This window comes from Galendromus occidentalis, unplaced genomic scaffold, assembly GCF_000255335.2.
Source record: "Galendromus occidentalis unplaced genomic scaffold, Mocc_1.1 scf7180000075740, whole genome shotgun sequence".
In the NCBI taxonomy this organism is placed as follows: Eukaryota; Metazoa; Arthropoda; class Arachnida; order Mesostigmata; family Phytoseiidae; genus Galendromus; species Galendromus occidentalis.
Genome location: NW_003803730.1, coordinates 40,336 through 68,317, shown reverse-complemented (window position 1 = coordinate 68,317; position 27,982 = coordinate 40,336). Strand labels below are relative to the sequence as shown.

Below are 27,982 nucleotides of genomic sequence, written 5' to 3'. Positions count from 1 at the left end.
TTTGGCACTGGCAACAGCGTTAACTATTTCCCGCGCTGGTTACCATTGCTGGCGACCAGGCTTTTCTTACAGCCGCCGATAGAATGAGCCCGCTTTTCCCCTGCCCAATGAGCCGCCCGCCGCAGGAGCTTATTCCTCCGATTCTCCAACGGCGGTAGCTGCTGCTGGGCAAGCATACGCGGGCGGCTCGTTCGTCGTAGAGCGGCGATGAGAAGGCAACCAGCAGCGGCCGCATTCAATGCAGCCGCAAACCAGCAGGGCTGCCGCTGGGTGGTGAGGGTTTGGAATTCTCTTACCGATCGCTGGTGCGCATGCGCCGACATCAGCTGTTGGATGGGTTGGTTGGTCGCTGCTTACTGCTGCTGCTGCTAATGTTGGTGGCTACCTGGCTCTGACTGACTGACTGTTTGACTGGTTGTTCTTCCGTTGGTTGCCGTCGACGTACATCGGAACAATCACTGTCCTTGCTCGAGGCAGAAATCGTCAAGTATCGAACAGAAAAATCAATGAACTCATCCGCCTGACGAGTGTGAACTGAGATCTGTTTGTGTGTGACGACCCAGCTCAGACTGCCGTGCCGTTCTCAAGTATCCTCGGGATAAGTGGTGCTGCACGACGCAGAAACATCTTGCAACAGAGGCAACAAGCAAAAGAGCAATACGGGCCACCGGACGAGTACCGACTCGCATACCTCTGCGCTCCACACCCGACAAGACTGCTGCGACGCATCTGGCCCAAGCGACGATTCGTAGCACCCCGACGTCCTGCGTTTCAACTGTGAGCATATACGCACTCCCCCAGAAGAACATCGCACACACTCACACGAAAACTCGTTCAAATGAAATAATTCAAGGGTGAATCCGCTTTATCGGCCGTTGGGGCTGGAGAAGTTCGCTTACTTTCCCACAGCCCCGAGCGAAGCTAGAAAAATAGCATTCGAGAATACCGATTCTGGTCGAAACTCGGTCGGTCGCTTCGTCGGTCTGTTGCCACCGGTCGAACCTAGGTGCCCTTTGGCTCTGGGAGAAATCGTTGATTTTAGACATCTTGAAACGTTTCCCTCGAAATCCACTGCTACATAGCGGAAGCTGGAAGTTCAATTCCACATTGGGCTCGATAAGCTTTATTTTCGTCGTCATCATCATCATGATGTGAAGTGCTCCTCCTATTCCTATCCGGGTCGAAAAGCAGCTGACTGAGTGCTCGCTCGCTCTCTCTCTCACTCGCCTGCTCGCTCGTTCGCCTCTCTGCCTGCCTGGTTGGCTATTCGTCTGACTGACTGAGCGAACAACCGAGCGAGTGAGGGAGAGTAGTAGATGGCGTCGTCGTTCTCTTCTTACTGCGTTGTTTTAGAGGAATATCGTTGAACCCGAAGTTAGCCCACACTTTCGGTCCAGCCGTCGCAATCTTCAGAATGGCGTCGATGTTGTTGGCGTTGAAGTTTCTCGAAGAATCTCCAGTGGTGACAGATTATTCAGGAAAAGTGCTGCGCTTCGCGGAGAGAACCTCAACTCGATACAACAAGATCAGCTGGGAGGGTCAAGGTATCTAGGGCAAGCAAGGCACCCCTCTCCCGTAAGTTCGTTCTGCTCACCGCGCACCGAGTACTACGATGCAATCGGTACATAACTCTCTATTTGCTCATGGGTCCATTTTCAATCGAACGTTTTGCGCATTTACATATGCGCGTACCGATTCCTAGCTGAGTTTTCGTGAGCGTTCTGCGTCTCTGCTCAGCCGTTTAGCCCGCTGCCCAGCAGCTGTTAGAGAGTCCACATCGAGGCTTGTCGCGGACTTCCGGAACCTTGCCACTTGAATCGGACTCCGGTCCCGGAAGACGTTTCAGAAGTCCCCGCATATTTCTGGCGGAACACGAGGCGTTTCCGAGCAAATTCTACCGAGCTCTGGAAAGCAGCGTTCCTGACTGGGATGAATTCGCTCTCTGATCAGAACATGTCGGACTTCGGTTGTGTACTCGAATATCCCCACATTCATCGACGAGACGGCATTGCCGCTTGGAAACATTTATGGAGACAGGCAGTCAGGCAGGCACGCGAAGTGCCCTCTCCCAAGCGATAGCTCTCAGTCTCGAGCCCAGCTGAGCTTGCCCATTGTCGCGCGAGTGGATGCTCTCGCCTCGACGATGACAGAAAATGAGCGAAGCTGGGAACCGGGGACGATGATGACTGCGACGTCGACGACAAGCAATCCAACAGTAACTTAGATAACTTCGAGCGATCATTAGATAACATTAATAAGAGCTCGACGGCGAAGTTGGTTTGCCCAGCGCGAAACAGCTGTCGCTTGAATTTGGGTCATATTTTGGTTGGTGCTTCGCTCGTTCGCCCATTCTCCTGTCGGTGCGTCTCCGTGTAGCTATGATGATGATGCCGCGGCCGGTGGTGGTGATTGTGCTGCCGCTGCTTCCTTCTCTCAGCAGAAGCAAGCGAGCAAGCAAGCAAACCGACTGACTGACAGGCTTGCCGGTCGGTCATCTAACAGCCATCGAGCAGGCAGCGGCCATCATGGTCGTCGTCGTCGTCGCCGTCGTTGTTGGTGTTCCTTGCTGCAGCGGCTGGACGACAGACTGAGTGGCTGGCTAGCTGCCGGCAGCCGCGGCAAGCAGGCAGGCAGTCAGTCAGTCAGGCAACGCTCATCCTCTCCACCTCCTCCGCTACTGCGCTAAAGTCACCAACACCACCACCACGGCGATCAGCCAACCAGCCAGTCAGTCAGCCGGGAAGAAGAACTACTCGCTGCTTTGTGGCTACCTTGGAGAACTTTATCAGTCGCTTCGGTTGTCGCCTTTATTCAGATCCTTCTTAGGTTAGTCCGGCTCGAGGTGCTCTCTCCTCCAACATCAGACCCTTACGTGTACGTGGGTCCGGAGATCCTTCTCGGCGATTCGCTTGGTCGCTGCTCCCTCTTGATTCAGTCATAGGAAGCTACGGGTATCGGGAGAGCTAAAAGCATCGCGTCCCGCAGCTATCTTCGACTCGATTCTCCTCGTCATCATCCTCGCCGGTGTTGTGTGCTGGATACCGTCGTCGTCGTTATTGTCGACGCATCAGCAGTCGCTGATCCAGTTAGTGTGGTGCTGCTGCCCTCCCTGATGCGTTCTGGAGTCTTCTGAACAGCGACTTGAGAGCTTCTGGGTCCGAACGAACGAGGACGCACACGCACAAGAACATCTGCTAGGTGGACATTTAAACTCAGCAACCTGTGGGCAGCTGTTCGCGTCTGATAGCTGTACCTAGGATCTTAGGGCACATAATCTAGACATACCGTTCGACGGTACGTGCCAATGATGGAATCGGTGATATCATCCGTCTGAAAGAGGAGTTTCTTTGCAGAAGTGCTGTTGTCCGGGCTCGAAGAGGAGGAGCTCGCTGTGATCTCGTAGCGAGCTTCATCCGAAGAACCAAACCCCAAACAAACTACAAGATGTCGTCGCCAATAGCAGGAAAACGGAGAATGGATACAGATGTGATTAAACTCATCGAAAGCAAACACGAAGTCACCCTGCTCGGTGGCCTCCACGAGTTCTGCGTGAAATTCTTCGGACCACAAGGAACGCCATATGAAGGTGAGATTGCGAAGCTATTCTCCTCGTGATCCCGGAATCCTCCAGAGGAATCAGGAACCCAGAAGTTCCGAATTCAGGAACTTCATCCCGCAACAGAACCCATTCCGGAAAAGGCTTAGACGGAGAAGCGACGCCTACAATCGAGCGACAGAACTCGGCATTGCCGAACCGGTGATCATTGGGATCGTACTTTCCTTGTGTGCTGTCGAATATGCCGGCCGCTAACCCTCGACGTGTTTACGTTCCTAGGTGGCGTCTGGAAAGTGCGAGTGGATCTACCAGACAAATACCCATTCAAATCTCCGTCCATCGGCTTCACCAACAAAATCTATCACCCGAATATCGACGAAGTATCCGGGACTGTTTGCCTCGACGTCATAAATCAGGTGAGAGATTCGAGAGCGGATGTTTCTGATCAAATAAATGTTTGGACATTTCTCATCGGAGCCCCACAAGCCTTTGTCGATCTCACGGTTTCTTCCATTCATCCGCTTTTCGTGATGATCTCGATGAAGATTCCTATACTCCGTGGTCGGCCCCTCCCTACGCTCCGGGGCTGCGATCGACATCATCTGAGTCCTCAACATGATCATTGCTCGGGTAGATTCTCTGATCAGGGCTGAAGCACCGTGTGCTTCCCTGAGACCGATGGGGGAACCCCATGCGAGAAACTCGATATCGTGCGCGAAGAACTTCCCCCGGCTGCGTAATCAGCCTCATACATTTTCCCGTCTGCTCGCTCGCGGAGCCGAGCCACGCGGCGGGATAGGTCGTTTGAAATGCGAATGGACGATGATGTCACTATTTCCACGAGATAATGATTCGATGCTGAAAATTAGTCATCGTGTTTCGGTTTCTTCCAGGCCTGGACCGCGCTGTATGACTTGACGAATATCTTCGAGTCATTCCTCCCGCAACTGCTAACCTACCCAAACCCCGTAGACCCACTGAACGGCGAGGCAGCCGCCATATGCCTCCATAAACCTGATGAATACAAGCGAAAGGTACTTATAGCTCTTTCTTGTTTGTTTTTCTCAACATCGATTATCGTATGCGTCTGGAATTCGAATCTTCGACCTACATGATCGGGGTCTCGCGAGTCCAGTGCTGCTTTCGGAGTCCTTTTGGGACTATTGTGAATAGAATTCGGCCGGTCCCGACTCCGGTCAATTTGCTTCCATAAAGCGAACCCTTTACTCTTTCCCGCGGCTTCCCACGTCGCTTGGGAAAGGGTTGTCGTTGACGTCGTCGTCATGTCGACAGAAGAATGGGCACTGGAGAATGACATCCTGCCTACAGACTTTTGTTCATCTCGACCGATGCGATTTGCGTTCCCGCCCACCGAACGCTCCAATATTTCTTCTCGAACGGGATCGTGCCATAGTCCAGGACTCCTCGATCCTCAGAACTACGTCCCAAGCCTGTGATTCCCGGAGCGCACCATGCCCAGGGTACATGAGGGTGCGCGGGACTTCGAGGGATTCAGTGAACGGCGGGGGGCCATCGAGGACATAATGCTGAAGGACCTTAGGGTGGTCTTTCGGTCGGGAACGATAGTCCTAATTCCTCAGAGAAACTTGTCACCGATCCGGATTCTATAACTCCAAGCTGGGAAGATTTTTCGCAGAGCCCCGATTCCTGACCGAACTTATCCTTACAGGTCCAGGAATACGTGAGAAAGTACGCGACCGAGGACGCCTTGCGGAGTACGTTCGGCTCGGAGTCTGAACGTAATGGAGGTGACTCCGACTCGGAGTCGAGTATGAGTGAATTCTCCGACGACGATACAGGAGGATCATCGTCGGATCAGATAACGAAGGATATGGAACTTTAAGTAGGTGCTCGGTGATTAGCAGCTGACTATGCGAGCACCGAGAGTGCGATTCCAAGAGAATTTATCCGCACTCTGCTTCGGGGAAAGTCGCACCGTGTCGACACTTCCATAATTCTCTCTCAACTCTCGTTTCAGCGTTGCAATGACAGCGGGGCAATGGCAACGGCTCTTTTGCCTCGTCGCCATAAAGAATAAACACACAATTTGAGAGGATGAGGTTGAATGGAGGATATCCAGTCTGTCCCGAAAGCATCACAAAGAGAGAAACACGCTCCACTGGAAGACGGGACCTGGTATCCGCTGTATAAATAGGGTAGCAGGACAGCTTGCGATACTGATATGCTCTCTAGAACGTCTGAACAATTGCGCCACCTCACAGATGCGGGTGAATGGATTCGTCGCTAGGACGGGACGACGATTTAGCTAAACTCTATTGCCTCGAGAACCATTATGGGATCATTTCGAATGAGATTCTTTTTCGTCAACAAGGAAGGAACAGATGCGCTGCGCAGCTCTAGGCTTGACGATCTCGATCGATTCGATCGTTCGATCGGGACTCGATCAGCTGATCGATGCTGTTGCGGAGCGCGTGTCGGAGATTCTTTGTTGAGTTGGATCATTGATGATTGAGGATTGATTGATCGATCCATGGCTTATATGGATGAATGAATGTTTTGAGAATCGCTCGGAGGGTCGGAACTTCCGCGGAGCTTCATTGAGTGCCCCTTCCGACTTCTCCGCTCGATGCATTTCGCGCAAACTCCTTTGCGTTCATGTAAACATACGTGTATGATACGTGATGACTTTTCGATAGACTCGATAACTCTCAAACCATTGATCTATCGAGGTGAGAGTGCATGATCCCTATTTCATTTAATTGAGAAACTGATTTGTATCCGGTGGCATTCGCCGCACGACTCGATTGGGATGCCCCGGCTGTAGCTGATCCACGGTACGGTAGTCACGGGTTAGATTCCTTTCCACACGAGTCGATTCGGCAGTTGTGTCGATCGACTTCCCATTTGAATATACATTGTATACATCCCATTCCTCGGAAAGGCCGCGACTCGTGAGCGGTCGGAGCCACGACCGTCGTACAGATTCCGAGTCTGCAGCGATCTAATCGAGGAGCTCCCAGATCCCGTGACGAACGGTGGGACACTAGTCCACTGATTGAATACCCAATCGTGTCTCGCACCCGATGTGGGTGCATAAACGGAGACTTCATTTCAGTGGCCGATAGTAGATTCGTCAAATTTGAATGATACCGTCATGTGGATGGGAATAGGTCGTAAAAATGAGTGGATACGGTGTGTATGGGGTTTCAATGCATGTGTCGACGGTGAGCGCAGTCTGCACAGATGATAGAATGTGATTTAGCTATACTGGAATTTCCCGAGCGCGTGAAAGCAAACGAGCGAGTAAACCGATTGGAGAAGGTTATGGAATTTCTCACCCTCTGGGAAGTCTGAAAGCTCTGAGAAATACGTTCGATATCAACGCGTCAGGTCGGCCGTCGTAGATCGAGCAGCCCAGCAACATGGGCAGATGGATTTGAAACTTGATCAGGAGCGGAGAATTGCTGGACCAGAGGGAGATCCGGATAATTTCTGAGATCAGAAGTCACTTGGAGGTGACGAAAAAGACCTTGATTGGATGATTGACGAGCGTTCGGGATCGCTCCATCGTGCGATTTGATGCCGGTGGAGGCTGCTTGACGATATATTGTTGATTTATTGCCTTCGCCATTGGAGTGAGGAAACAAGTGCAGCTGTTGTCGCTGCGATTGTATCTGCCGCTACATCATCGAGCAGACCGCATCATCAACCAAGTTTTCCGGTGGGCAAGCGGGGCAACTGCTGGTCGAATCACTCGCTTCTACAGCCCATTTCATCCGTGTTATGAACATTATTACATGAGTATACAGTTATTATATATAAATATAAGAGAGATAAATAATCAATCTCTGTTGTTAAGTCTTATGATGGCGATGATGAGGTACGATGGAAAATACATAATGAAGCGGATACGCAGAACATATTTACGGAGCGAGAGGGAAAAGAAATAAGCAGCACGCGGATCGATATTACGATACGAAATAAATCTACTGCTGTAGTTGATCCGCTCGGTGGCTTAATAGGCTCGCGGGGCGGATATGGAGAGATCGAGATCATGCGTCCGAGGCGGGCGGCCGAATAGGCCGGTCGCGGATGATTCCTTTGCAAGCACAGCATGCGTGAAGGCGATCATGCCTGATAGTCGAGATGCGGACATCAAGTAGAGGGTGAAACTCGGTGGTCTCGGCGCGTACCCTGTGTTGCAAAAGCATCCCGGAAATAGCGACGGCGAGGCAAAAGATGCATCAGGAAATGTTCAACGGATGTTGAAGGCAACCATTAAAAATCCTTACGATCGGTCGAATGAGTGCACTCATCCAGATTTCCCTGGCAGCAGCCCCGAGCCTATGGAAAGGGACGCTCTTCGGAGTGTTCGTCAGGCCTGTGGTGGCGATCAGGAATCAAGTCTCTGCGGGCGTAGTGATACAAGCGAGCAGAATTAGGCGACGACACCTGCCGTGACTTACCATCGCGTAGTCTCGATGATGTTTGCTATTGACACAGGAAACCCGTGAATCATGCGAGGATGATGAGATGCATATGTACAGAATAAAGAGCGCTGCTTAGTTACTAAACCTCAAACCGAAATCTTCCATTACCTCGGAGAATTTACAGTGGGAAGAATACGCCTCGGGAGCTTCTCCGACGAGAATTCTACGTCAGAGCCCGAGTCCCTCCGCTGGGTCGACGATTGCTGCCCCATGTCATTTCCTGTCTAGCGCTCTCAACTTACGATAGAACGGAGAGCCTGATCTATCATTGGGTCTGTACCCGGATGTATCATATGTATCATATGTATCATATGTATCATATGTATCATATGTATCATATGTATCATATGTATCATTTGTATCATATGTATCATATGTATCATATGTATGTATCATATGCATCGGGGGTTCGGGGACTTTTGATCCAGAGCTTGATCACCAAGTGTAGACTGGGGAACCATGAAGATCTTCCACGATAAATGAGAGTGATTCAGGATGCTATCGAATAGCTTCAGGCCCAAAGAATGCTGATGAGTAAGTTATGTTGCCGTATCAAATTCGTATATGTTTCATGCCGAGTTTAATGACTTCTCTTGCTGGTCAGATTTCGTGATTGGCGCCGACTATGGGGATATGGTTTCTCAGGGTGTCTCAACGCTCACCGTAGCCGTGGGAGCGTGGACGGATTGGAATATTAGTATAATTATGCAATCGGGTCCTTGATGCACCGATTCTACATGTCGTAGGGCCACCGGCAGTGTCGACAACTGGCCCCCACAGCCCGCTAGCTTTTTATCCTTTAATGAAAGTTTCGGGCATAGTTTTCTGGAGGGCATCTCCGCTTATTCGGCTATCGGGAATCAGCTTATTTTTTATGAGCTGGATTTGAAAGGGGAGCGGATTCCACGGAAGCTCGGGGAATAAAGTCACAAGTAGAATATCTCCGGACGAGACTGTGATCCTCTTCTAGTTTATTCCTCTCAAGTTCGCATAGGCGTTCGGAGTCTGAAGGCTGAAGCTTCTCGTTTCGCTCAGCATACATCCTCCAGATATATGGCTGATTTGGTATTCCCGGCGACATTCTCTTTGTGTTGAAATTATATACAGTAGTTGCCAGACACTATTTCGCGAGCATCTTACGCTTCGCCAAGACTAATCCTTGAGAGGCTTGGAGGTCGTATGAATAATAATAATCGACGCCACGAACTTTCTTCTATTTCCTGAAAGCAAAGTAGTCACCGGTGGGGTCCTCAACCCATGGGTAGTTATTGGGGCATTCTACGCAAGTGTGGAGACGAATCGTTTCTCCCGGGAGCTCTCTGGTGGTCAATGGGCAGGCATTTGGCAGAGAACAGATCGGTTGACCCTTGACCTCGCACTTCTCTTTCCAGGGGGCGAACTGATTGATCGAACTGATTTCAGTTGGCTTCTGAATCCACTGGAGGACCTGGGTCATGGTGACGAAATAGACGTCATTTTTCTCGAGCATCTCGTCGATCCACTGAACGAAGGCGTCCTGGTACTCCGGGTTGAGCTTCAGCCAGGACGCATGGAAGTAGAGTCCGAGAGGCGCGCGGTTCGTTTTGTAATGACGCTCGAAGTTGTGATTTAGGAAATTGTAAAATTGCTCGCCAGAGATGATATTCGAGCACGCGTCAACCATCGAACAACCTGCGAGCTCCTCGTCGAAGGTAGGATCATCTCTTCTATCCAACTCGTTCATGACCATCTCCCAGACAGCGTGCGAACGCGACGGACAATTCTGACCGTTACCGTGGCATCTGTGGGGCATGCGGAAGTACAGAGTGTATGGCCAGAGCGGTGGGTTGGAAAGAGGCGCAGCGATCGTCGAATCGTAGAGGAAGGCTTGTTCCTCCATCATGAAGAACTGGTTGTTCCCTCCCACCCTGAGATAGGGCGAGCGGACACCCACTATAGAATTGTCGGAAATGTTCGCAAATCGCTCCATGATGAGTCTAGCTCCCGCCATTTCTTTGGCCCAGGTCTCGGCAGAAGCGTCGGACCAGTATTTCTCGTCGTTCTTATGACTGCAAAATAATGAAAGGGAGAGATTGAGCCGGTAGTTCATCATCGCTCTTACCAAAATTTTCTCAAGTCACACCGATTACCCTCTCTTTGCCCCCCCCTCCCCGATACATTTGAAGCTATCTAGGAGATTGCCACAATAATTGACTTACGTGATCGAGTGAGCCGCCATCTCGTGTCCTTTTCGGTGCATTTCCTGGATGGCCGAGTAGTTTGAATATTTGTGCGAGATGAAGAAAGTCGCTTTGATTGAGCATCCATTGGGGTTATTCCTGCCTTCCTTGAAGATTCGGTCGTAGGTATCGATGTTGTTGTTGTTGATAGCGTCGTCGAAAGTTATAGTGATCATTTGCGGGACGGTAGACGGTTCCAATTTGTTTGGGATCTGCGTGCCGTCGCTCGAACAGAAACAATCGGGGAGCTGACACTGAGCTGTATCGCAATGTTCGGCGCGGTTGGGATCCTTATCAGGGGTGCATACGTTCTCGTCAGAGCCATCATTACAATCTGGTACCCCGTTGCAGAATTTTTCTTTTTCGATACAAGTGGAATCTCCGCAAGCCAGTTTCCCGCTCTCGCAGATCGGCTCATCTGTCGCCAACAACGGGAGAGCCAAACGAGGTTTCTCTAGCTGCTCGCAATTCTTGACATTCGCTTTCCAGTCGCAGGTCTGCTTCTCGATATCGAAAGCGAGACCAGAGGGACACCGGAGAGCGAGCAGGCCCTGCACTGAGCACCGCACCACGTCTCTGCAATCCTCATCGGCCGTGAGCCGGAAATATTCCGACGGTGGTCTCCCCTTGCAGAGCTCCTCGTCGTTCTGGCTGTCATCGGATTTGCTTTGACGACGGACGCGTCGATTTGAGATCGTGGTGCTCGCAGCCACTGAAAAAAAACCATCGGAATGAGTCGCAGTAGCTGGAGGAGTATTCGCTCAGCGACTAGAGAGACTAGAGAGTGAATAACAGTACCCGGGACGTTAAACCTTGGCTGTGTGGATCAGCCCGAAAAAGTTTTGACTAGAGAGACCGTGGAAGGTGAAGACGGCGGACATGACGGTTAGGGCTGAAGATCTTTCGCGAAGAAGGAGGAGCAGCCGGAAATTTCCGCGAAAATTCGCGGAAAAATGGCGGTCCGCGAAAAATCTTCAGCCCTGATGATGATTGTAGAGCCGCGATTCGCGTGTGACTGTCCTTTGAACCCCCGAGACCAGATCGATTTCGATGAGGAAGGGATATTGAATGAAACCAGCCCAAGACCTTTCGCTTCGGTGGGCCTAATCGTCGCCACAAGTTATCGGAAGCTGACAGAAATCGACTGGCAATGGTGTCAAAGATCGCGCCATAAAATTCAAATGCACATATCTATGTAAAGCTCGGTCCGGCCGTCGGGGGAGCGGCAGCTCTAGGTAGGCCAAGGTTCCTCATAGGGTGCGGACATCAATTAGTACCGTCCAGAGCACTTCAGTCACTGGCACCTCTCATACCGAGATATTCCACGAATACAAAACCACAGAAAAGTAGTGTTTCTCGGTAACGAACGAACTCCCGTGAAAATGCCACGGACCCCTGTCGAATGCCAGGCGGTAGATAACACCGGGGCGTCCGGATCCGAATAGTGGTGAAGATGAGGTGACCCCAGTGTGACCTCTTAATGCTTCCTTTTCCTCTTAGCTTGGGCTTGAGTCAGTTTGTCAGCTTGAATCACAGAAATCGATAGCTGAATGTCCCTTCCTGCTCCAAGATACGGTCCGAGCATTTTAACGTCCCCGAGCGGCTTGCTAGAGTCGCGTACGGCGGACGAGAACCGGGAGAACTCTTCGCTGGACGGATGCCGAAGCCGAGGATTCAGTGAGGGACTCTCGGTGACTTTTTCGAAGAGTCAGTTGATAGTTATCCGGCTCCCTTCAAACACGGTGAATAAGGCGAAGAAATCAAGTCATTGACTCTTCGTGATTAGAATCGACTCAGTTAGTTGGAATCATGATTGCACGTGGTCTCGGCAGCTTCAAAATGTTCAAGGCGGTGATTTGTCCTTGACCGCATCTGTGACACGGCATTTGATGCAGTGCAAATGAAAAAGAAAATGGATACTACGGACAGCCACAAGCAAGTCCCGATAGATTATCATCAGAACCGCCATATCATTGGTTCAGAGCGGACAGGTGCCTGCATGGCCAGATACTGGCAAATACCGATGTGCGGATGATAACGTCGCTCACGCGCAATGATTACATTTCGAAAAGTCTCTCGAGGTGGGCTACCTTTCAAAATTCCTCCTGATACAGACTGAGGAACAGCTCCCTCTCCCTCTGGGAATCCGATGGAACCATTTCGGCTTTACCCACTGCAGCTGTACGGCGCTCACACACATCATGGGCAGCTCGATGGTGAGTACCCGGTAAGCATTGCAGAAGTCAGTCGCTCGGAGCGGAAGGCTAGCCCTTCTCCGCGCTCGGTACAACAGCGGGGCTTCGCGTAAATTCGAGAAGTTGGAAAACAGCCCCGCTTGAGAGGTCAAAATCGATATCGGATCCCGCATAGCTCACTCGGCAATCAGCCTTATGATCATTTTCCTGAGACTCGAGTTCTGGGAGAATCTGCGCCGTCCCGTAGATGCATATGGTAGGCGGCATATTTGATATCCGCTAATTTCCAAGGTTGCCCCGAACGGAATTCGTGACGATGGAGCGTGAGAGAATTGAAGACCTGCACCCTCCCGAGTCTTCGTCTATGACAATGACTGTGGGCCAGGATCGGTCAAGAATCTTAGCAGAAGGACTTCGGTCATCGGTCCGAAGTGGCTCAATCAAGGTTCTAGAAATCTTTTCTAGGAGAACCTATTCTAACGTCGGCACTCACCAGCTACGAGAGCTGCGACCAGCAGAAGTATCCTCATGTTGTAGCTCCGGAGAGTTCCCTATAGATATGAAGCACTTGGTCGACGGCAAAAGTACTTCACGGATGAAGCCGAACCAGAGTCCTCTTGAACAACTTACGCGCTTCGATTTTATATGACGTCCTTCTTTCCGTCTGCCCTTTCCTCAACTGAAGCAGTGAGAAGCCTACGGCATGTTCTCCAAATCAACAGCCAGACCCGACCGGCACTTCACAAGATGATGTTCTTGCCTTGCCCGTAATCGATCCGGAATAATCCATGCATGACTCGATTCGGACACTTGCGTCGGACGTTGGGAAGCGAAGAAGGTTGAGTTTGAAATAAAACATTGGATTCGTACGTACTTCCCGCCTCCTGACGACCTATGGTCGACTCTAGTTTTCGGAAGACGCTGCCATGTTCTCTCTCGAGTCGCGAGTTGAGATTTCTTCTGCTTGAGCCACTCCGTTCGCGTTGTTGAGTCGGCTTCCCATCAACGAGAAGAGTTTCCGAGAAGTTTTTCCGCCTCGTAGAGCTTGAGGCGGCGCGAGCTTGATCTATCTACGACCCAGCTCTTGTGGTCATGCATCGAACGTGCTCATGGATATTGATCGACTTTGCGCCAGACCGAGTCCGCACCCGCGATCACGGCTCTTGTTTGCCTAATGTGCCGCTCTCTAGTCGCAGCCTCCTCCGAATGTTTTCCTTCGATGCGAGTCGGTGGGACTTCTCAAGACATCATCGTCTATTTTGCTCAGAAAGAAGGCCCTTGGAGTTGAGCTGTCTCGCTCCGTTCACAGATACAAGAGGATACTCCAAATTATAGAATATCCACGGTTCACCGCGTCTCAAATGCGACGGATAGAATGTTATTCTGAGTTGAAATCCGGGAGAGGAATCGAGTGATTTAACTCGTTCTGGAGTCTTGCCACGGTCTCACTTGTAGTCCGAGATAAGAGGGAGGGAATTTCTATCGCTTGCGAAGGGTGAGACTCGATGCTCTGCCTGTACGATTCCTTCTTGGTTTCGAGAATCAGTGATTGGAGAAAGCACTCCACTCGACGTATGTATGTATGTAGCTTTATGGCATGGAGTCGGGATTCAGTAGCCCTGGGAGCGCGAAAGCTTCTTGGTGGCCGAGTCGGGCCCACAAATCTGGATCCGGAGCAGTTCCCTTCAAAGTGGAACATAAAACTTGAAACATGTTCTCGACATGCGACCTTGAGCCCTGCTGTACTCAAGCTCCTCCTCCCACAGGCACCGAGCAAGACAGAAGTCGTTCCTTATCGTTCACGAGAAGTGAGTCATCGATCGCTTTCTCTGCCATCCGGGAAATTTAAGATCTTGAGCGACGCTGGCGAGGATAATCTCAACCCCCCCCCCCCACCCCTTGATGTATGAGCCGCCGCCACCACGTCGTTTACCTTCCGCCAGAACTTGCGAATCTACGATGTGGGCTCCTCTCTTGGTCGAGAAGGTGTCCAGATGGAGCAATTAGCCGACTGCGATTCAATATGAGCTGGTGAGCATCGAACAACACGCTCATCGCCGAGTCGACCAACCAGGAACGACGTCCGCCGCGAGGGGCTCTCTCAGCGCTTGAGACTACGGTTTGCTGGCCTTAGGAGGATGAAAATACGCCGAGAGTTCGGCTTGATACGGCGCAGTCTTCACCTGATTCCCACTTCATCACATGAGGCAGGATTAGGGTCGGGACGCGGGATGCATTCAATGGAAGCTTCGTCCGTTGAGCAGCTCCGTAGACTTAGATGAAGAGCGAGTTCCCCATAATAAATTTCCCTCACAGGGAGCCCCTGCCTTTTCATCGAGCGGAGGAGTTCTTGGAGAAGGACGCCCCAGATCGATAATCGGAAGTTTGGCAGATTTGCCCATCGAACGAAGTCGTCTTCATTGGGGATTTGAAGATATTCAGCACTGCCCTGTGCCGGTCAAGAAATCCGCCGCTTCCGGTCCCTGTCGGTACTTTCCCTGGTGGCATTCAATAGATTCTGATCCTGAGGAATTCGAAGTATTCAAGACGGCTGTTTGTTTTGACATTGCCATTAATCAATTCACTGCGCAGTAATCGAAGGCTCGCTGCTCGTGTAACGAATGCCGGACCTCTCAAGCTTCTTCGGAGGGCGCGTGCGACTGGACCTGCAGCATCGTGAACGTCCATCTTCTGATGCATGATTGCTTGACGCGCCACCAATCGCGTGGAAGATATGGGCTCCTTATTCTAGGGACTTAGTTGCGATAAGCCGCAAGTGCGTTATCAAGCATCGGAATATCACGTCATGAAACGTCATACGAGAACGGTAATTCGAAAACTTCGAATGTATTCGTCGATCGCTGCTGTTGACGTTGTAGAGTCGCGTCGTCGGTTTTCCAGTTGTTCAAGGGAGGGTCGGTTGGGGCGTCTCCCCGAACTGTGCGAGGGAGGTGTCACAGCTGTGGTTTTACAAGAAGACGCTGCGGCTCAGCAGCGATTGTATAACACTCAGTCAGAATGGTTTCGCCCCCGCTTCAATCCTACTGGGCTCTGGGTAGCGATACAACGCATTGGGAAGACGGTCTGGACTCGTTGGGGCAGATGGTGGAATGGCAAATAATGTTAGAGGAACCATTCAGAGCGAGACAGATCATTTCATATATGTATCATCGGATCGTCCGGTATCGAACTCCGAGAAGACTCCTCAGTCCTCAATACATGGAGCCTCGAAGGGTTGTTCCTCTTATCCGACAGTCTACGAGCACTCATGTCTTCGTCCGAGCCGTCCGAATGTCCCGATCCGCGATCTCGTGCAGCTGCCTGAGGCGCTGAAGGGAAGAGGGCAAGGCTCGCTTAGATTATTCAAACGCATTCCTTATATGTGCGGAGTAGAAATCTTGGAATGTAGAGCCCGACGCGCTGCAAGCCGGTTCTTGCTTGTGAGGGTTCTGAGTCAGAGTTCTTCCAGAAACTCTCGGCGGGTATTTCTACAAGAAAGTCGTGACATCTGTGGACATCAAAAACGAGCGACGGCAGTCGCCAACACGATCGTGAGGTGCACCCTTATCGCCGACATTCCCTTTGGAATGATTGGATAACAAGCGTACAAGCTTATTTGTTATGTATCGCTGCCCTAATTGCTGGAGTATTTACAGAAACAAACCATCAGTGTTACCCTTGAACACTGAATTTCCTATGCAGACCGCCGAGACTCAGCTCATTCTCGCTCTTCACGTCATGAAAAGATGTCTCACCGAGTTCTCCGCATTGAATTCCGAGGAGATCTCATTCCCCCTCCCTCTCATGTGGAGAATACTTCCCGCATTCTTCCTTCAGCAAGCGATCACTTTCCAGGATATTCTCTGCCTCGATCGAATCGAGGGTGCCTCAGCCGACCAAATTCGGTAGGTGTCGGACTTCCGAAATTCCCATCTTGATTTCCACATGGTCTGTCTGTATAGGTCATGTGGACAAATTCGATGAGGCAAAGCCTCAGAATTGCTCGATAACAAGCGCACCTCAAGGTCGGATGACGAGGTGTTCACGCAAGACCTTCACTGTTTTTCTGGAGCAGCAGGTTTTTCTAGCGACATGTTGTCCTCTTCACCAATTCTTCTTTTCAATCGCCCGAGCTGAAGCCGGATTTCGAAACGACGATCGAATGAGCGGATCGGTAACGGTAATTGGCCCGCGCGATCGAACGGAACCATGTTGCAAGTCACACAAGTGTGATCGGAACCGTTGGCGGGACTCGATTAAAAGCAATATCGAGGTTTTACCTCATTCCACATTTCTTTTTCCCTCCATCTGGATAAGCAAACGGTCGTCAAGAAACGCTGTGTTGAGGCCTCTAACCGAAAGGGGATTTACGACCCGCATTCCGCCGGGCGGATGAACCTCATATCGGTAAAATACTTGACGGTATTGTCGATCTACATCGATCGGTCAAATGCCCATGCATCATGATTCGAATGTAGCATCCGACTATGTACTATGTGCATAATACATAGTATGACGTCGGGGACATGCGTCGAAGATCCTCAGAGGCTGCGGATCCTCGCTCGGGGTCAAGCTCAGCGGGAAACAGCGAGCGAAGCTCCCATTGTACATCTCAACTCCTAGAAGTATTCTCCGGACAAGAACTCCACGATTTACGAGCTCACTCGTTGAAAAAATATCAGTCGGAGTTATAGTCTGACTCCCTCGATGGAAAAACAGGCGTTTCGAAGTGAAAAGAGAACACATTCTTCCTGAAAAACATCAATTTATACGGGAGGACGATGACGAATTTCCGAGGGTTCGTCGACGCTCTCCCAAGCAGTTCCCCATTTCCTTTCTCAGATATGGAGTCCTTTCATCTTTTGCTAGTAGAGTCCCTGGTTAAAAGTTCCGTGCACCCCGCACCGGAAAAACTCTCTGCTCTCTTATTCGAACTGGATCAGTTTTCCAAATTTGTATATGCAATGAATCTTTGCAACAATAGCTTGCCCCCCTCGCCGACCTCACATTTCAAAATTTACAATCACGTGCCAGTTTCTCGACGCACAGTCAATCGGGAAACAGCTCTCAGCGAAGATGCTACATCGGGCCTCCCTATGGACTCCACAACTCTATGCGCGATTCTGACGACAACTCAATGGTCGGTCCAGATGTGCGGCTAGTGCGTACAATGTTGCTCTCGAAACTCTCGTCGACGACCTGAGACACAGAGCTCCCCAATCAGCGTCGCTCAGCCTTCCTGTCCGAAGTCGTCCATGAATAATTTCAGCTTCTCAAGATCTTTTTCATTCACGGTGGGTTTTGTCTGTGCGAGACTTAATTTCATGTCTTGCATCGTCATCTGCAATTGAACAAAATATATTGTTAGGAACACATCGTGAGCACGGAGGGATATTGTAGTTCTTTTCTTGCCAGAAGGAACGAGGATGGCTTAAGAGCGATCCCGAGGCTCCAGAAACATACCACAGGCTCGCACAACTTGTCACTGGGCACGTCCATCCAGTTCTTCTCGATCGCATCCGGGTCTCCAGGACTGCATGGAGTCAGCAGGTCGTGGATTATAACGTCCGGATTCGATCGACTTGGTCCCGACACTATTTTGAAGTGTGTTGCAGTCTGAACTTTTCGCACGGGTTGCATCAGAGCGTCTCTCACCACGATTGATATATCAGCCCCGGAGAGGCCTTCAGCTTCTTTTCCCAAAGTTCGGAAATCCTGGAAAGCCGAAGCTAGTTCTGAGCATCGTATCACCACTCATAGCAGCCGCGCCCGCTAGGATGATACGCTTTGTGCTCAAGCTTTCTGAGCCTTAGATCGATGGGTGGGAGGGCCTACCTCTTCTGTCAAAGTATTCGGAGTCTTGCCAACGTGCAATTTGAACATTGCTGTCCTCGCAGGAGCTTCCGGGAGCGGGATGTATATTCTTTTTTCAAAACGTCGTCGAATCGCAGAATCCAGCATCCACGGAATATTCGTGGCTCCCAAAACCAGAACTCCTACGGAAAGAATAGATTTTAATCGTCGAATCGCGTCGGAACACCGAAGGGATGGAAGCAACAAAAGGGTTCCAGCGCTCTGCCGTTACTCACCCTCGTTGTCGTTGCTCACCCCTTGCATTTGCACAAGGAACTCAGTCTTGATTCGTCGAGTTGCGTCGTTCTCGTTGTCGGACCGCGTTGAGCAGAGAGAGTCGATTTCATCTGCAAGGCACCACGACGGGAAGTGAAACTGAAGCTCTCCCCCTCATTCTCACGTCTATCGCATCATCTAACCAAATCGGGAGCAACACTTACCGATGAATATTATAGCGGGTTTCCGCGCCCTAGCCAATTCGAAGAGACCCCGCACCAACTTCTCAGATTCACCAAGCCATTTGCTGACCTGCGGGCAAGAACACTCTCTAGCATCTCGATACAGGGAAGTTCCCGAAGAGGATCAGTTTCACTCGTGCATAGGCCGGATAAACTTGGATACTGACGAGATTTGAGCTGGAGACGGAGATGAAGGTGGAGTTTTCTGCTTCAGTCGCCACAGCTTTTGCCAGGTAGGATTTTCCAGTCCCCGGAGGGCCAAACAGCAGAATTCCCTTCCAGGGTTTCCGTTTCCCTGTAGCATGAATAAAAAACTTGACGAGTCCGAAGATGCCAAGTCTCCAAGTATGCTCAGGATCCTCAGTGAAAATGGTATTCATATCGCTGAGGAATCACCTTCGAATAGGAACGGGAACTTGATTGGGAGAATGACCGCCTCTTTCAGGGATTCCTTGGCCGCGTCCAGTCCAGCAACATCCTCCCATTTGATGTTCGGCTTATCGACTTGGACAGTTCCCTCGAGCTGTTGCATCAATTTCTTTTTCTCAGGATCTTCTCTACGGACAGAAACTTGATATAATCAACCAATAGAGCCTTCCAGAGTGAATCGAATTCTCATGAGATTAGGTAGGTTTCACATCTCTGATATCTCTCCCCTTTCGATTCGAACTCACTCTGAATCATCATCGCTGCCTGCATCTTCTTTGACCTCCTTTTTCTTCTCGGGTTCCTTGGGCTGATTCAGATGTTTCTTGAGTTTTTCAGCTCGGCCGAGGTATTCTTCGCACTTCGACCGGATTGAATCTTTGGCTCGTTCTGAGGACGTTTCGTATCGCATGGCATGGATGAAGTAATCGATGCCATGTTCATACAGTCGCAGGGCTTCGCGGTAGTTTTGATTCCGATCTTCTTCGGTAGCCTGTGGGTTCATGGGGAGAGATCAGTCAGATGGGGACTCGAGCAATAGTAATAATGTATCGTCAGTCAGTAGTTAGATCACCAGAAGATCTACAGCCGAACGAGAGTCGGAAACGCTGAATACCTTTGCGATGGTGTCGATGCCTTTTTGTAGCGCAGTTGTCATACTGGCTCAGTGGTTTTAGCTGGAAACTGTAGGGTTTTTAACGTCTCGAAGAGCACAGGCTGATTAGCGCCTCCGACACGGCCTCAAACTCTTTGGGTTCGGAACTATACCGGAACTTGAGACACTATACGAGGCGTATATGCCTCCCCCGACTTGAGCACAATGACCGATTCCGGTAACCCACGGGACTGTCCAGGGGATCAGCTGAGTCACTAGAAATATTGTCTTGCTTCGACTGACATGTGGGGCGAAATCTATGCGAAGTCTGGTAAAATGAAGTCAGCTCCCGACTACCCAACGAAAGAAGCGGAGACCTCCGTCGCCGAGTCCCAACATCTTCAGCCTGTCAACTGCTCCACCCATCCTGTTTCGAAGTACAATCTTATCTCACGGAGAGTTTGGGGTGACAAACGCTGCCACTAGCTCGGAGGAGACGAAATACCTCAGACCTTGAGTCCAGCGACCTCACCTGCTATCAGAATGCTGGAGGATCTCTTTCCTGGACTCCACGGATTCCGCTGTCAGAACAACACGAAGTAACAGTGCCTTCTGCCAGAACCCAGAACGTCGGGAAGCTCAGAACATCATCTTCCTAGACTGCACCAAAGGTAAACAATACGAACAATCGTCTGCTACAATGTCTGGCGCGCGATCTCGACAGCCGCTAAGACTCAGATGAGCTTCCTCGGCTCAATCGTGCATGATTCGAATGCAGAACCGAGAACCTATCCCCGAAGTTGAGCTTGATGTAGAGCCCTGGTTGCTACCATAGCGGATCGGAAAACCGCGTTCGTGATTATCCAGCAGGAAACGCGCTTGCCGGCTCAGCTCGTTCGCCCTAGGCGATCTTCCAGGCCAACCGGGAGGGAATTCCGGTCTCTGAGCTGGCCCAAGCATAGAGAGCTAGAAATAGAGGACCCCTGATTTTAGCATTCAGATTCCATAATTTTTGGCAGGGAGGGAAAATGATGGAAAAGCAAACACTCCAGCAGGACTTCAGAGAAAACAATAGACCATAGCTTGTACTTTCGAGGGACCACAAACATATCAAACAGTAGACTTCGGGTCAATTGATGGGAATTCGTCGAATACCCCCGTATCTCTCGATCCGACATAGATCCTCGCCGGAGGATATCGAAATAGTCAATCGGAATAATGAGACACCGTGAGCCGTTTTGAAACTTTGCGCCAATAACCTCCTGTCGACCGCCCGCATTGGTGCGGAATCGGGACTTTCACAACAACACTGGTATTCGATAAGCCGCTCTAATCCGAAAATTGTTCAAGCTGAAAGGATTGTCTGTTCGCTGTCATGTGTATGAATCTATTCGCGCTTGAGCCCCGAAGTTACGAACCTCCGATAGTGCTTGCCCGTTCACCCTGCTCGTTTTGAAACTCGGGAGGAATCTCGTTGCGAAGCGATAAAAGACCTATGCGAGTCTAAATGTGTCGGCTCCCTCCGAGAGACATCGCTGCGCACGAGGCGCGCAGATTCGCTCGCAGAGGACTCGACACCGTTAGTTTGGATTCAGATGGACTCCGCGAAGCAGCTCGACGCGACGCCCGGACCTTCGAGCGCATCTCAAGAGGCCGAATCTACGTGCGACGGACCCAGTGCAGGCAAGCAGCCGGCGATGACAGTTGCGCCCGTCACTTACCAAAAAGGAGCTCTTCCAGTAATAAGTCGGACTCTGCGGCCCGCTGACGTCGGTGGGCCGAGCAACATACAGATTGCTCCCGATCGAGGCCTCCACCATCAATCGGGTCGATATGTTTTTACTCAGTCTCCTCGAATTGATGCGAGCTTACGACCGGACAACATCCATTTCATGCCTCCGAGATTCGTTTATCTACCCGTGGCCAACAACTCGGTGAACGTTCCGCGGAATCCGTGCGGGCCAATCGTTCACACCAGTCAGCACATCGCTGTCCCGTATCAGTACTCGAACATTCCTGCTGTGATCCGAGGAGTTCAATCGTTCTCGTCGAGGTCCACGGTCACCGCAATTCGGGCGAACGGTACTTCGCGTTCGATCGCAGTTCACTGGGACAAGGGGAGCGCAACTGTGTCCAACGAAGCGGCCCAACCGCTCACGAACGCCATCCAGGGATTCTTGAGTGTGACGGAGATCGACCGAGTTTCGAATGTCTGCGGTCAGGCCGTTATGAAAAACCAGGTCGTCAACCCGCAACACTTCTCAACCTTGCCTCAGATACCAGTTCAGGGGATGTATCCGTCGAACGACCCCCGGCTGGAAGATTGCACCGTCCGGATCCCAGGGGCGCCCGGGGAGAACGTATCACGGGGTGATCCTCGGAGCGGTGTCGTCGTGCCGAGAATTCTTCTGCGCTTCACGGGGAGTCACGGCAGCGTACCCCCCCTGGACCCACGGTCCCAGCCCTCGACGTGCGCCCCTCGCAAACCACAGGGCGCCGAATCCCGGCTCAAGGTCGATGTCGGTGCTTATGCGGCTTCAGAGGATCGCTCTGCAAGGTTTTCGCCTCCGGCCCAGGATCAGCTGAAACTTTCGGGAAATGTTTGCGAAGTCTGCGCAATATCCCTCCCTGAGACTGCGTCTGAAAATTGTCGGAACTCTGTGCCTTTCAATCGATGCGCACTTCACCGCAACGTACAACCTGACAAGTTTGGCCCTGCCGATAGCTCAGTGGAGCTCCCATGGGGTCAGGACTCCTCTGGAGCGGATGGTAGCGTATCGCTAGCTCTGGATGCGGCCAGCGGCGTTTGCGCAGGTTCCAGAGAACCTGTTGAGGTTCTGCCAGACCCTAGCGAATGGCTGAACACGGATGGTGAATCGAATGCAAATGAACCTGGGGCAGCAGCTCAAATCGCGTCTGACGATGACGGTACGGAATCGGAAGGGGGTTCCCCTCCCGAAGATCCTCGATGCGGGCTCCTGGCTCGGGCCGGGGCCTCCCGGGGGAGCCCTGAAGACGCCATAGAAGATCGAAAGCTTCTCTCTCCGTCGCACTTCGATCCCCGGTTGGGAAGCTCTCGTCCCGGTTCGCTCCCGAGAATAGGGGCCGCCAACAACGATCGTCACAAAACCGTTCAAAACAAGGGGGCCGTCGTATCCATGGACCTTATGACGAAGACGTCGACATCCTCGTTCAGAAGCAGAAATCCACACGGTTCCAGTCTCCGGCGGGGGGACCTCGATCGAAAGTGACCGTGAGACTGAAAAACTCCTCCGGGGGCTCGAAAGTCGTTCGGCTGAGACACCCGGCGAAGAAATTTCCGAGCAAGAAGCGAGTCAGGTTCGCTGCAGTTGATCATTGCGAGACTTCACCGAGCGAGGACACCTTCAGACAAGACGACCGAGGAACTTCGCAAAACCTTCCTAGAGGGAGTTCCGAGAGCGGGAGACGGTCTGCTCAAACGAGTCCGAGGAACGCTTCGCAGAAGAGCGATCAGACGACCAATGCAGCCTCGGACAAGGCGAGAACTGACGCGCCCAAGAAGAGGTGCAGGGGGAAGTCCGAACGGGTTTGTCTTAGCAACATCCTGCCTCACGGATCCAGGAAACGTAAAAGAACGGAAGTATTCTGTCCGACCTTGGCGAAGAGGACCTCTTCTTCTTTCGACGAGAAAAACGACGACCTCGACCGCTCCGACTCGCGAGAGGCACGGCAACCGAAAAGGAGACGACTCGACAGCACAGCTCTTGAGGACTCGGAGGAGCATTTGGCTCTCGGAGAGGGTGATTCTAGCTGTGGAGCATCATCCGCGACGGACGCACGGCTGGGCGCTTGTTCTGGAGGTACACCGAGAGCGGGAGCGCGTCAGAGCAATATCTCGGCCCGGGACGGGAGCCACCACGGGGAGAAACACGCTCTTGTCGATAGTCGATCGTTCACCGAATCGGGAATTCTGTCGAGAAACCCGGAGAAATCCATATTCACGAGACCAGAGAATTTCGACGCTGCGTCTGGCGACAACACCGAGACCGAGAGTGAGTCGATCCAGAGTCCTTCTGGGCCAGTTTTGCTGTCTCGAGAAGAGAAGGAGTTGCTCGAGGAGCACGAGCTTTGTAATGCGCGGACTTTGCACTCGAAAATTCTTCAAGTGTCCCGCGCACTCGAGAGGAAGACCCTGAGGAAGGTTGATGACGGTCGCTTGAAAGTTATTGTTGGAATATTTGACGAGCTCCTGTCGCAAGCAAGTGCTGATATTGAGGAATTGCCGGACGAAGCACCAAAGAATGAGCTTGTCGAAACTAAGGAGGCAGCAGCCGCGGGGGAATCTGTGCAAGAGCCGTCGGACGGTGAGGAGGAATCTCAAAATCCAGAGGAAACCACGAAGGAAAAAGCATCAGGAATAGACGCGAGTGGCGCCGTCGCCGCTAGCCGGAGAAAGCCTCCCTCCGGTTCAGTTTCGAAGCTTTTGGAGGCTTTCAAAGATTCTCTGGTCTGGTCAGCTTACCGAGACGGGAATTCGGAGACGCTGGCGGTGCCCGTTATCGCTCTGAAGGATATCATGAAGAAACCCTCGACTACAAGAACCTTTGGCCTGAGAGCGAGTGAGATCAGGGAGCGCGAGCTTGCCTGCGATTCTTGTTCCTATGTATGTCTGAATCCCTCTAGCATGCTTAAACATGTAGAAAATGATCATGCCCAGGTACGATGAGGTGTGCAGTTTCTGGTTTCTGGCACGGGTTTAAGAATTGTTAAGTCGAGAGGGATGGTGATGTGGATATAAGCAGCTTGTTAGCTCCGGAGTTGTTAACTTGTGTGTATATCGATCTATCACTCGATGATAGATGAATTGCGCTCGCAAGCAATCGGATTTTTCGACATACGGGATGGGAAGTGAGCGCCGGGTCGTGTGGGTCACACAGACGAATTCAAATATTATGGTGAGAAAGGATAAATGTAATGCTTAAGTCAAGCGAAATGTCCGAATATACTACAATTAATAATTAATTGTGTATTCATTCACTGAGGAGTCGGGGGGCGACAGCATGGGAAGGGGCGATATGAGACTCCACCTTGGTCCCACGGTGAAGCGAGGGATTTCGGAGAGCGATGCAAATGTTCGACAGCCAAAACAATTCGAACAGCCCTCCTCGGTGGTCTTAATAGTCGACCCCCTCATGTTGATTTCTCCTCTCATTACAGCGGCTCATGGTGTTGTCTCGAATCCAATGACGCCATTTTTCACACATCAATTCCCTACAGCCTTTATTTCCACAAGATATCATGTTTCTCCATGGTTAGAAATATTACGGAGCACTCCACATTTTAATGCACGTGAATGACTAGCTGTGTCGTTGATCGGTGGATGTTCATACGGCGCTCTCTCTCTAGAGAACCTCAGTTCGGAGAGTAGAGCCGGATAAATATTTAGGTAGAGAAAGACTCGGCGCGAATCGGAGCCTGGCCTCGCCGAGGGAGATTACAAAAGTTCTACCCTCTCAGCAGGAGAACCTCGACAGGTATTGTTTACGGCTTCGTGTTATGGTAAGCTCCAGATGATCCACTTATCCGTCGACGCGATCCGTCGCACAGAGGGGGACTCCGAAGATACGCTTAGATGTGATCATGAAGACCCGCTTAGAGCTTCGTTTAAATATCTGTGCGCGCTCAACTCACAACTCGGTGACTAGTCCGCCGGGGTTTTGAGTGAGACGTTGAACACGTCGAGCGTTGCAATCTCTGCACAGTATGTGCTCATCCAGAGGATAGCAACCGTTCTCTTTGCCGAGGACGAGTCCACAGTCCTCGCATTTGTAGCAGTTCACGTGGAACGATCTGTCCAGAGCCACGATCCGCACAGTTTCTCCTTTTCCCTGAGGCATAATCGGCTCCTTGCACACGCAGCATCTGCAATATCCTCCAATTGGTAGAGGAGACCGGAAATAGGGGAAGGAGGGCTCAAGGGACTTGGATTGGTGGAATCTGGGGAAGTCTAACGACTCATCTAACGTAAGATCACACATCTCGACCAATGAGACGAGCACTGACCTGGGAGCGAACTTTTTGTGGAAGTCTGGTATACAGTATATGTTGTTCGCTGCATCGACCGTGAAAGGAATACCGTCCAGAGCATTCCCACATGCGGAACATGTGAAGCACGCCGGATGATAGGGTTTGCCTGTTGCTCGAAGGATACGATCCAAAATTGGTTTTTGGCATTTGCTGCACTTCTCCAGTGTGTCCTGAAAAAAATGTTCGAGATGAAGGTCTTCGCTTGTCTCTCCGTAAGGTGGGACGACTTCGAACTCGGGAAACTCCTGAAGGAACGTTCTTGACCGGGTATCCCTCGGAGGCATTCTGGAGCGAGCTCTAACGCTGAACGATAAGACTCACCAAATAATCCTCTTCGCAGTACGGCTCCCCGTGGACCGCGAAGAACGGCCTTCCCTGAAGATCTACCTTACAGACATGACACTTGAAACAAGCGATGTGATAAACCTGCAAGAATGATTGATGCTTCGTTTCCCCAATAGTTAAGTCTTCAAAAGACTCTGGTATCTGATTCTCCCATGGGAATACGATCCTCCATCGAGGAATGGACCCATGTGCGATCACCCACTTTATCCATTGCGCTGCATCCGGACCCATCATTCATGACGTCTTCATGGCACACCACACAAGAGCCAATGGGGAAACTCTCTTCCGGACCGCCCAACTCTTCTTCTGCGAATGAACACATCATGTATGTAGACTGCGAGCTTAGGAGGAGAAATTCATAGGAAGTGGATGGTAGAGAGCACATTATCCCGCCCGATTTGGGAACCCACCATAGTAATCGCTGAAAGACGAAGACCCTCTGAAGCTAGAGTTGTTCGAATACGATGATCCCGAATACGCGCTGCTACATCCCGAATATCCACTGAGCTGACTAGGAGCGCGAGGCCTGAGGGGCTCGTAGATACTTCCAGTATCGCTCTGCAAGGAGTCATCTAATGAGAATGAGCTCTCCCATCGAGAAAGCTCTCAGCTACAGTAATAGAGTGAAAATGTCAATATTTTGAGACGTGAGAAGCCTAAGAAACAGGAAGCGGAGTCGAACCTGTACTTCGTAATCTTTGACGGACGAGGGCGCGGGTGGAGGAGGTGGATTTGACGCTCGACTATCTGCTGAAGGCCTGGAGATTCTCCCATTCGAATATAAGGACATGTGGTCCTCTTTCGGTATCGGCGGCATTGGCTGAAGCGAAGCGATTTCGGACTATTGTAGAACTCACATCCTACCTGAACTGATGAATTTTTCACATAGGATAAGGGATATGCGTTCTCGAGCTCACTTTGTACATGACTGGGCGGGGTGCGTTGACGTTTTTGTTGGCGTAAACTTCATCTTCGAAGAGAGCTCTCGGCGAGGGGGCCGTCGACAATCTCTCGAGCTCTTCGAGGGTCTTCTCCAGCAGATCATCCGTGTACGCCATCTGTAACGAGAAATGAGTGCTTTGAGCTTGCAGCCTAGGAGCCTTATCTTTATGATTCTGCATGACTTGTCGAACCCGAGGAACTAGTGCATGTGATTCGGCTCGTCAGCTGGTGCGTGAAGCAGAAGATGGAACAGTGACATACGCACTAAATCACGGAGTGCCCGGAATATAGCCGTGCGGTCGTTACAAAGTTCGATGGCAGCGCTTCCCGATAACTGGGAGGTACGGCGGGATGTCCCCGAGACCCGAACAGAACTCAATTTGCGAGGTACAGAGTATGGTCCCGCGTATATGGCATCTGGGAAAAACTCGCAAGATCGAATTCCGGAGGCTCATTTATTGCGTGAGAAAACTTATTTCCGTGGAGAGGCTCGGAAAATTTTCTGGAAGAAATCCTCCGGAGCCGGAAGCAATTCCGGTTCTTTGGGCTGCAAGGACTTCTCTCGAGAGACTCGCGTCACTCTCGACGCGGAACATACCTAGTGACATCTAGGTGAACCGCTAGACCACTACAAGGACTCGCTAGAGAAGGTGAACATGTATGCTCTGTGCACCATCAGGAGGAGTGGAAGGTGGTTCTCAGAGGTACCGTCGAAAGATGAAGCGAGGAGAAAGTCGTGAGCTCACATTAACGCCTGTGCGCTTCCACCGATACGCCATGCACGTTATTTAGAAGTACACGTGAGTACTCCCGAGCGGACAACTTGCACAGAGGCGGCCTTCGCCACTGACA

The 27,982-nt window shown here is 51.2% G+C and overlaps 4 protein-coding genes across 4 annotated transcripts; 1 reads left to right on the top strand and 3 right to left on the bottom strand.

Annotated features, from left to right (window-relative positions):
* Window positions 1-361: 361 nt before the first annotated feature.
* UbcE2H (ubiquitin conjugating enzyme E2H) lies at window positions 362-7,347 on the top strand. Its single transcript, XM_003737983.2, has 6 exons — window positions 362-777; window positions 3,354-3,586; window positions 3,836-3,972; window positions 4,450-4,590; window positions 5,247-5,420; window positions 5,556-7,347. Exons 2-5 carry the CDS (start codon window positions 3,445-3,447, stop codon window positions 5,418-5,420), a joined length of 594 nt encoding a protein of 197 aa, XP_003738031.1. The 5' UTR covers window positions 362-777; window positions 3,354-3,444; the 3' UTR covers window positions 5,556-7,347.
* Window positions 7,348-8,976: 1,629 nt separating this feature from the next.
* LOC100904302 (uncharacterized) lies at window positions 8,977-13,057 on the bottom strand. Its single transcript, XM_003737982.2, has 3 exons — window positions 12,936-13,057; window positions 10,227-10,959; window positions 8,977-10,076 (listed from the first exon to the last, which is right to left on the bottom strand). The coding sequence occupies exons 1-3, from the start codon at window positions 12,970-12,972 to the stop codon at window positions 9,242-9,244; spliced, it is 1,605 nt and encodes a 534-aa protein (XP_003738030.1). The 5' UTR covers window positions 12,973-13,057; the 3' UTR covers window positions 8,977-9,241.
* Window positions 13,058-17,194: 4,137 nt separating this feature from the next.
* LOC100904161 (vacuolar protein sorting-associated protein 4B) lies at window positions 17,195-20,431 on the bottom strand. The gene is made up of 10 exons (XM_003737981.1): window positions 20,307-20,431; window positions 19,796-19,856; window positions 19,428-19,672; window positions 19,150-19,310; window positions 18,921-19,048; window positions 18,736-18,823; window positions 18,532-18,642; window positions 18,278-18,438; window positions 17,906-18,157; window positions 17,195-17,783 (listed from the first exon to the last, which is right to left on the bottom strand). Exons 2-10 carry the CDS (start codon window positions 19,835-19,837, stop codon window positions 17,673-17,675), a joined length of 1,299 nt encoding a protein of 432 aa, XP_003738029.1. The 5' UTR covers window positions 19,838-19,856; window positions 20,307-20,431; the 3' UTR covers window positions 17,195-17,672.
* A 4,587-nt stretch (window positions 20,432-25,018) lies between these two features.
* On the bottom strand, window positions 25,019-27,978 carry Zyx (lipoma-preferred partner zyxin). The gene is made up of 8 exons (XM_003737978.2): window positions 27,877-27,978; window positions 27,106-27,246; window positions 26,871-27,008; window positions 26,599-26,746; window positions 26,391-26,494; window positions 26,165-26,269; window positions 25,820-26,013; window positions 25,019-25,678 (listed from the first exon to the last, which is right to left on the bottom strand). The coding sequence occupies exons 1-8, from the start codon at window positions 27,907-27,909 to the stop codon at window positions 25,444-25,446; spliced, it is 1,098 nt and encodes a 365-aa protein (XP_003738026.1). The 5' UTR covers window positions 27,910-27,978; the 3' UTR covers window positions 25,019-25,443.
* Window positions 27,979-27,982: the final 4 nt, after the last annotated feature.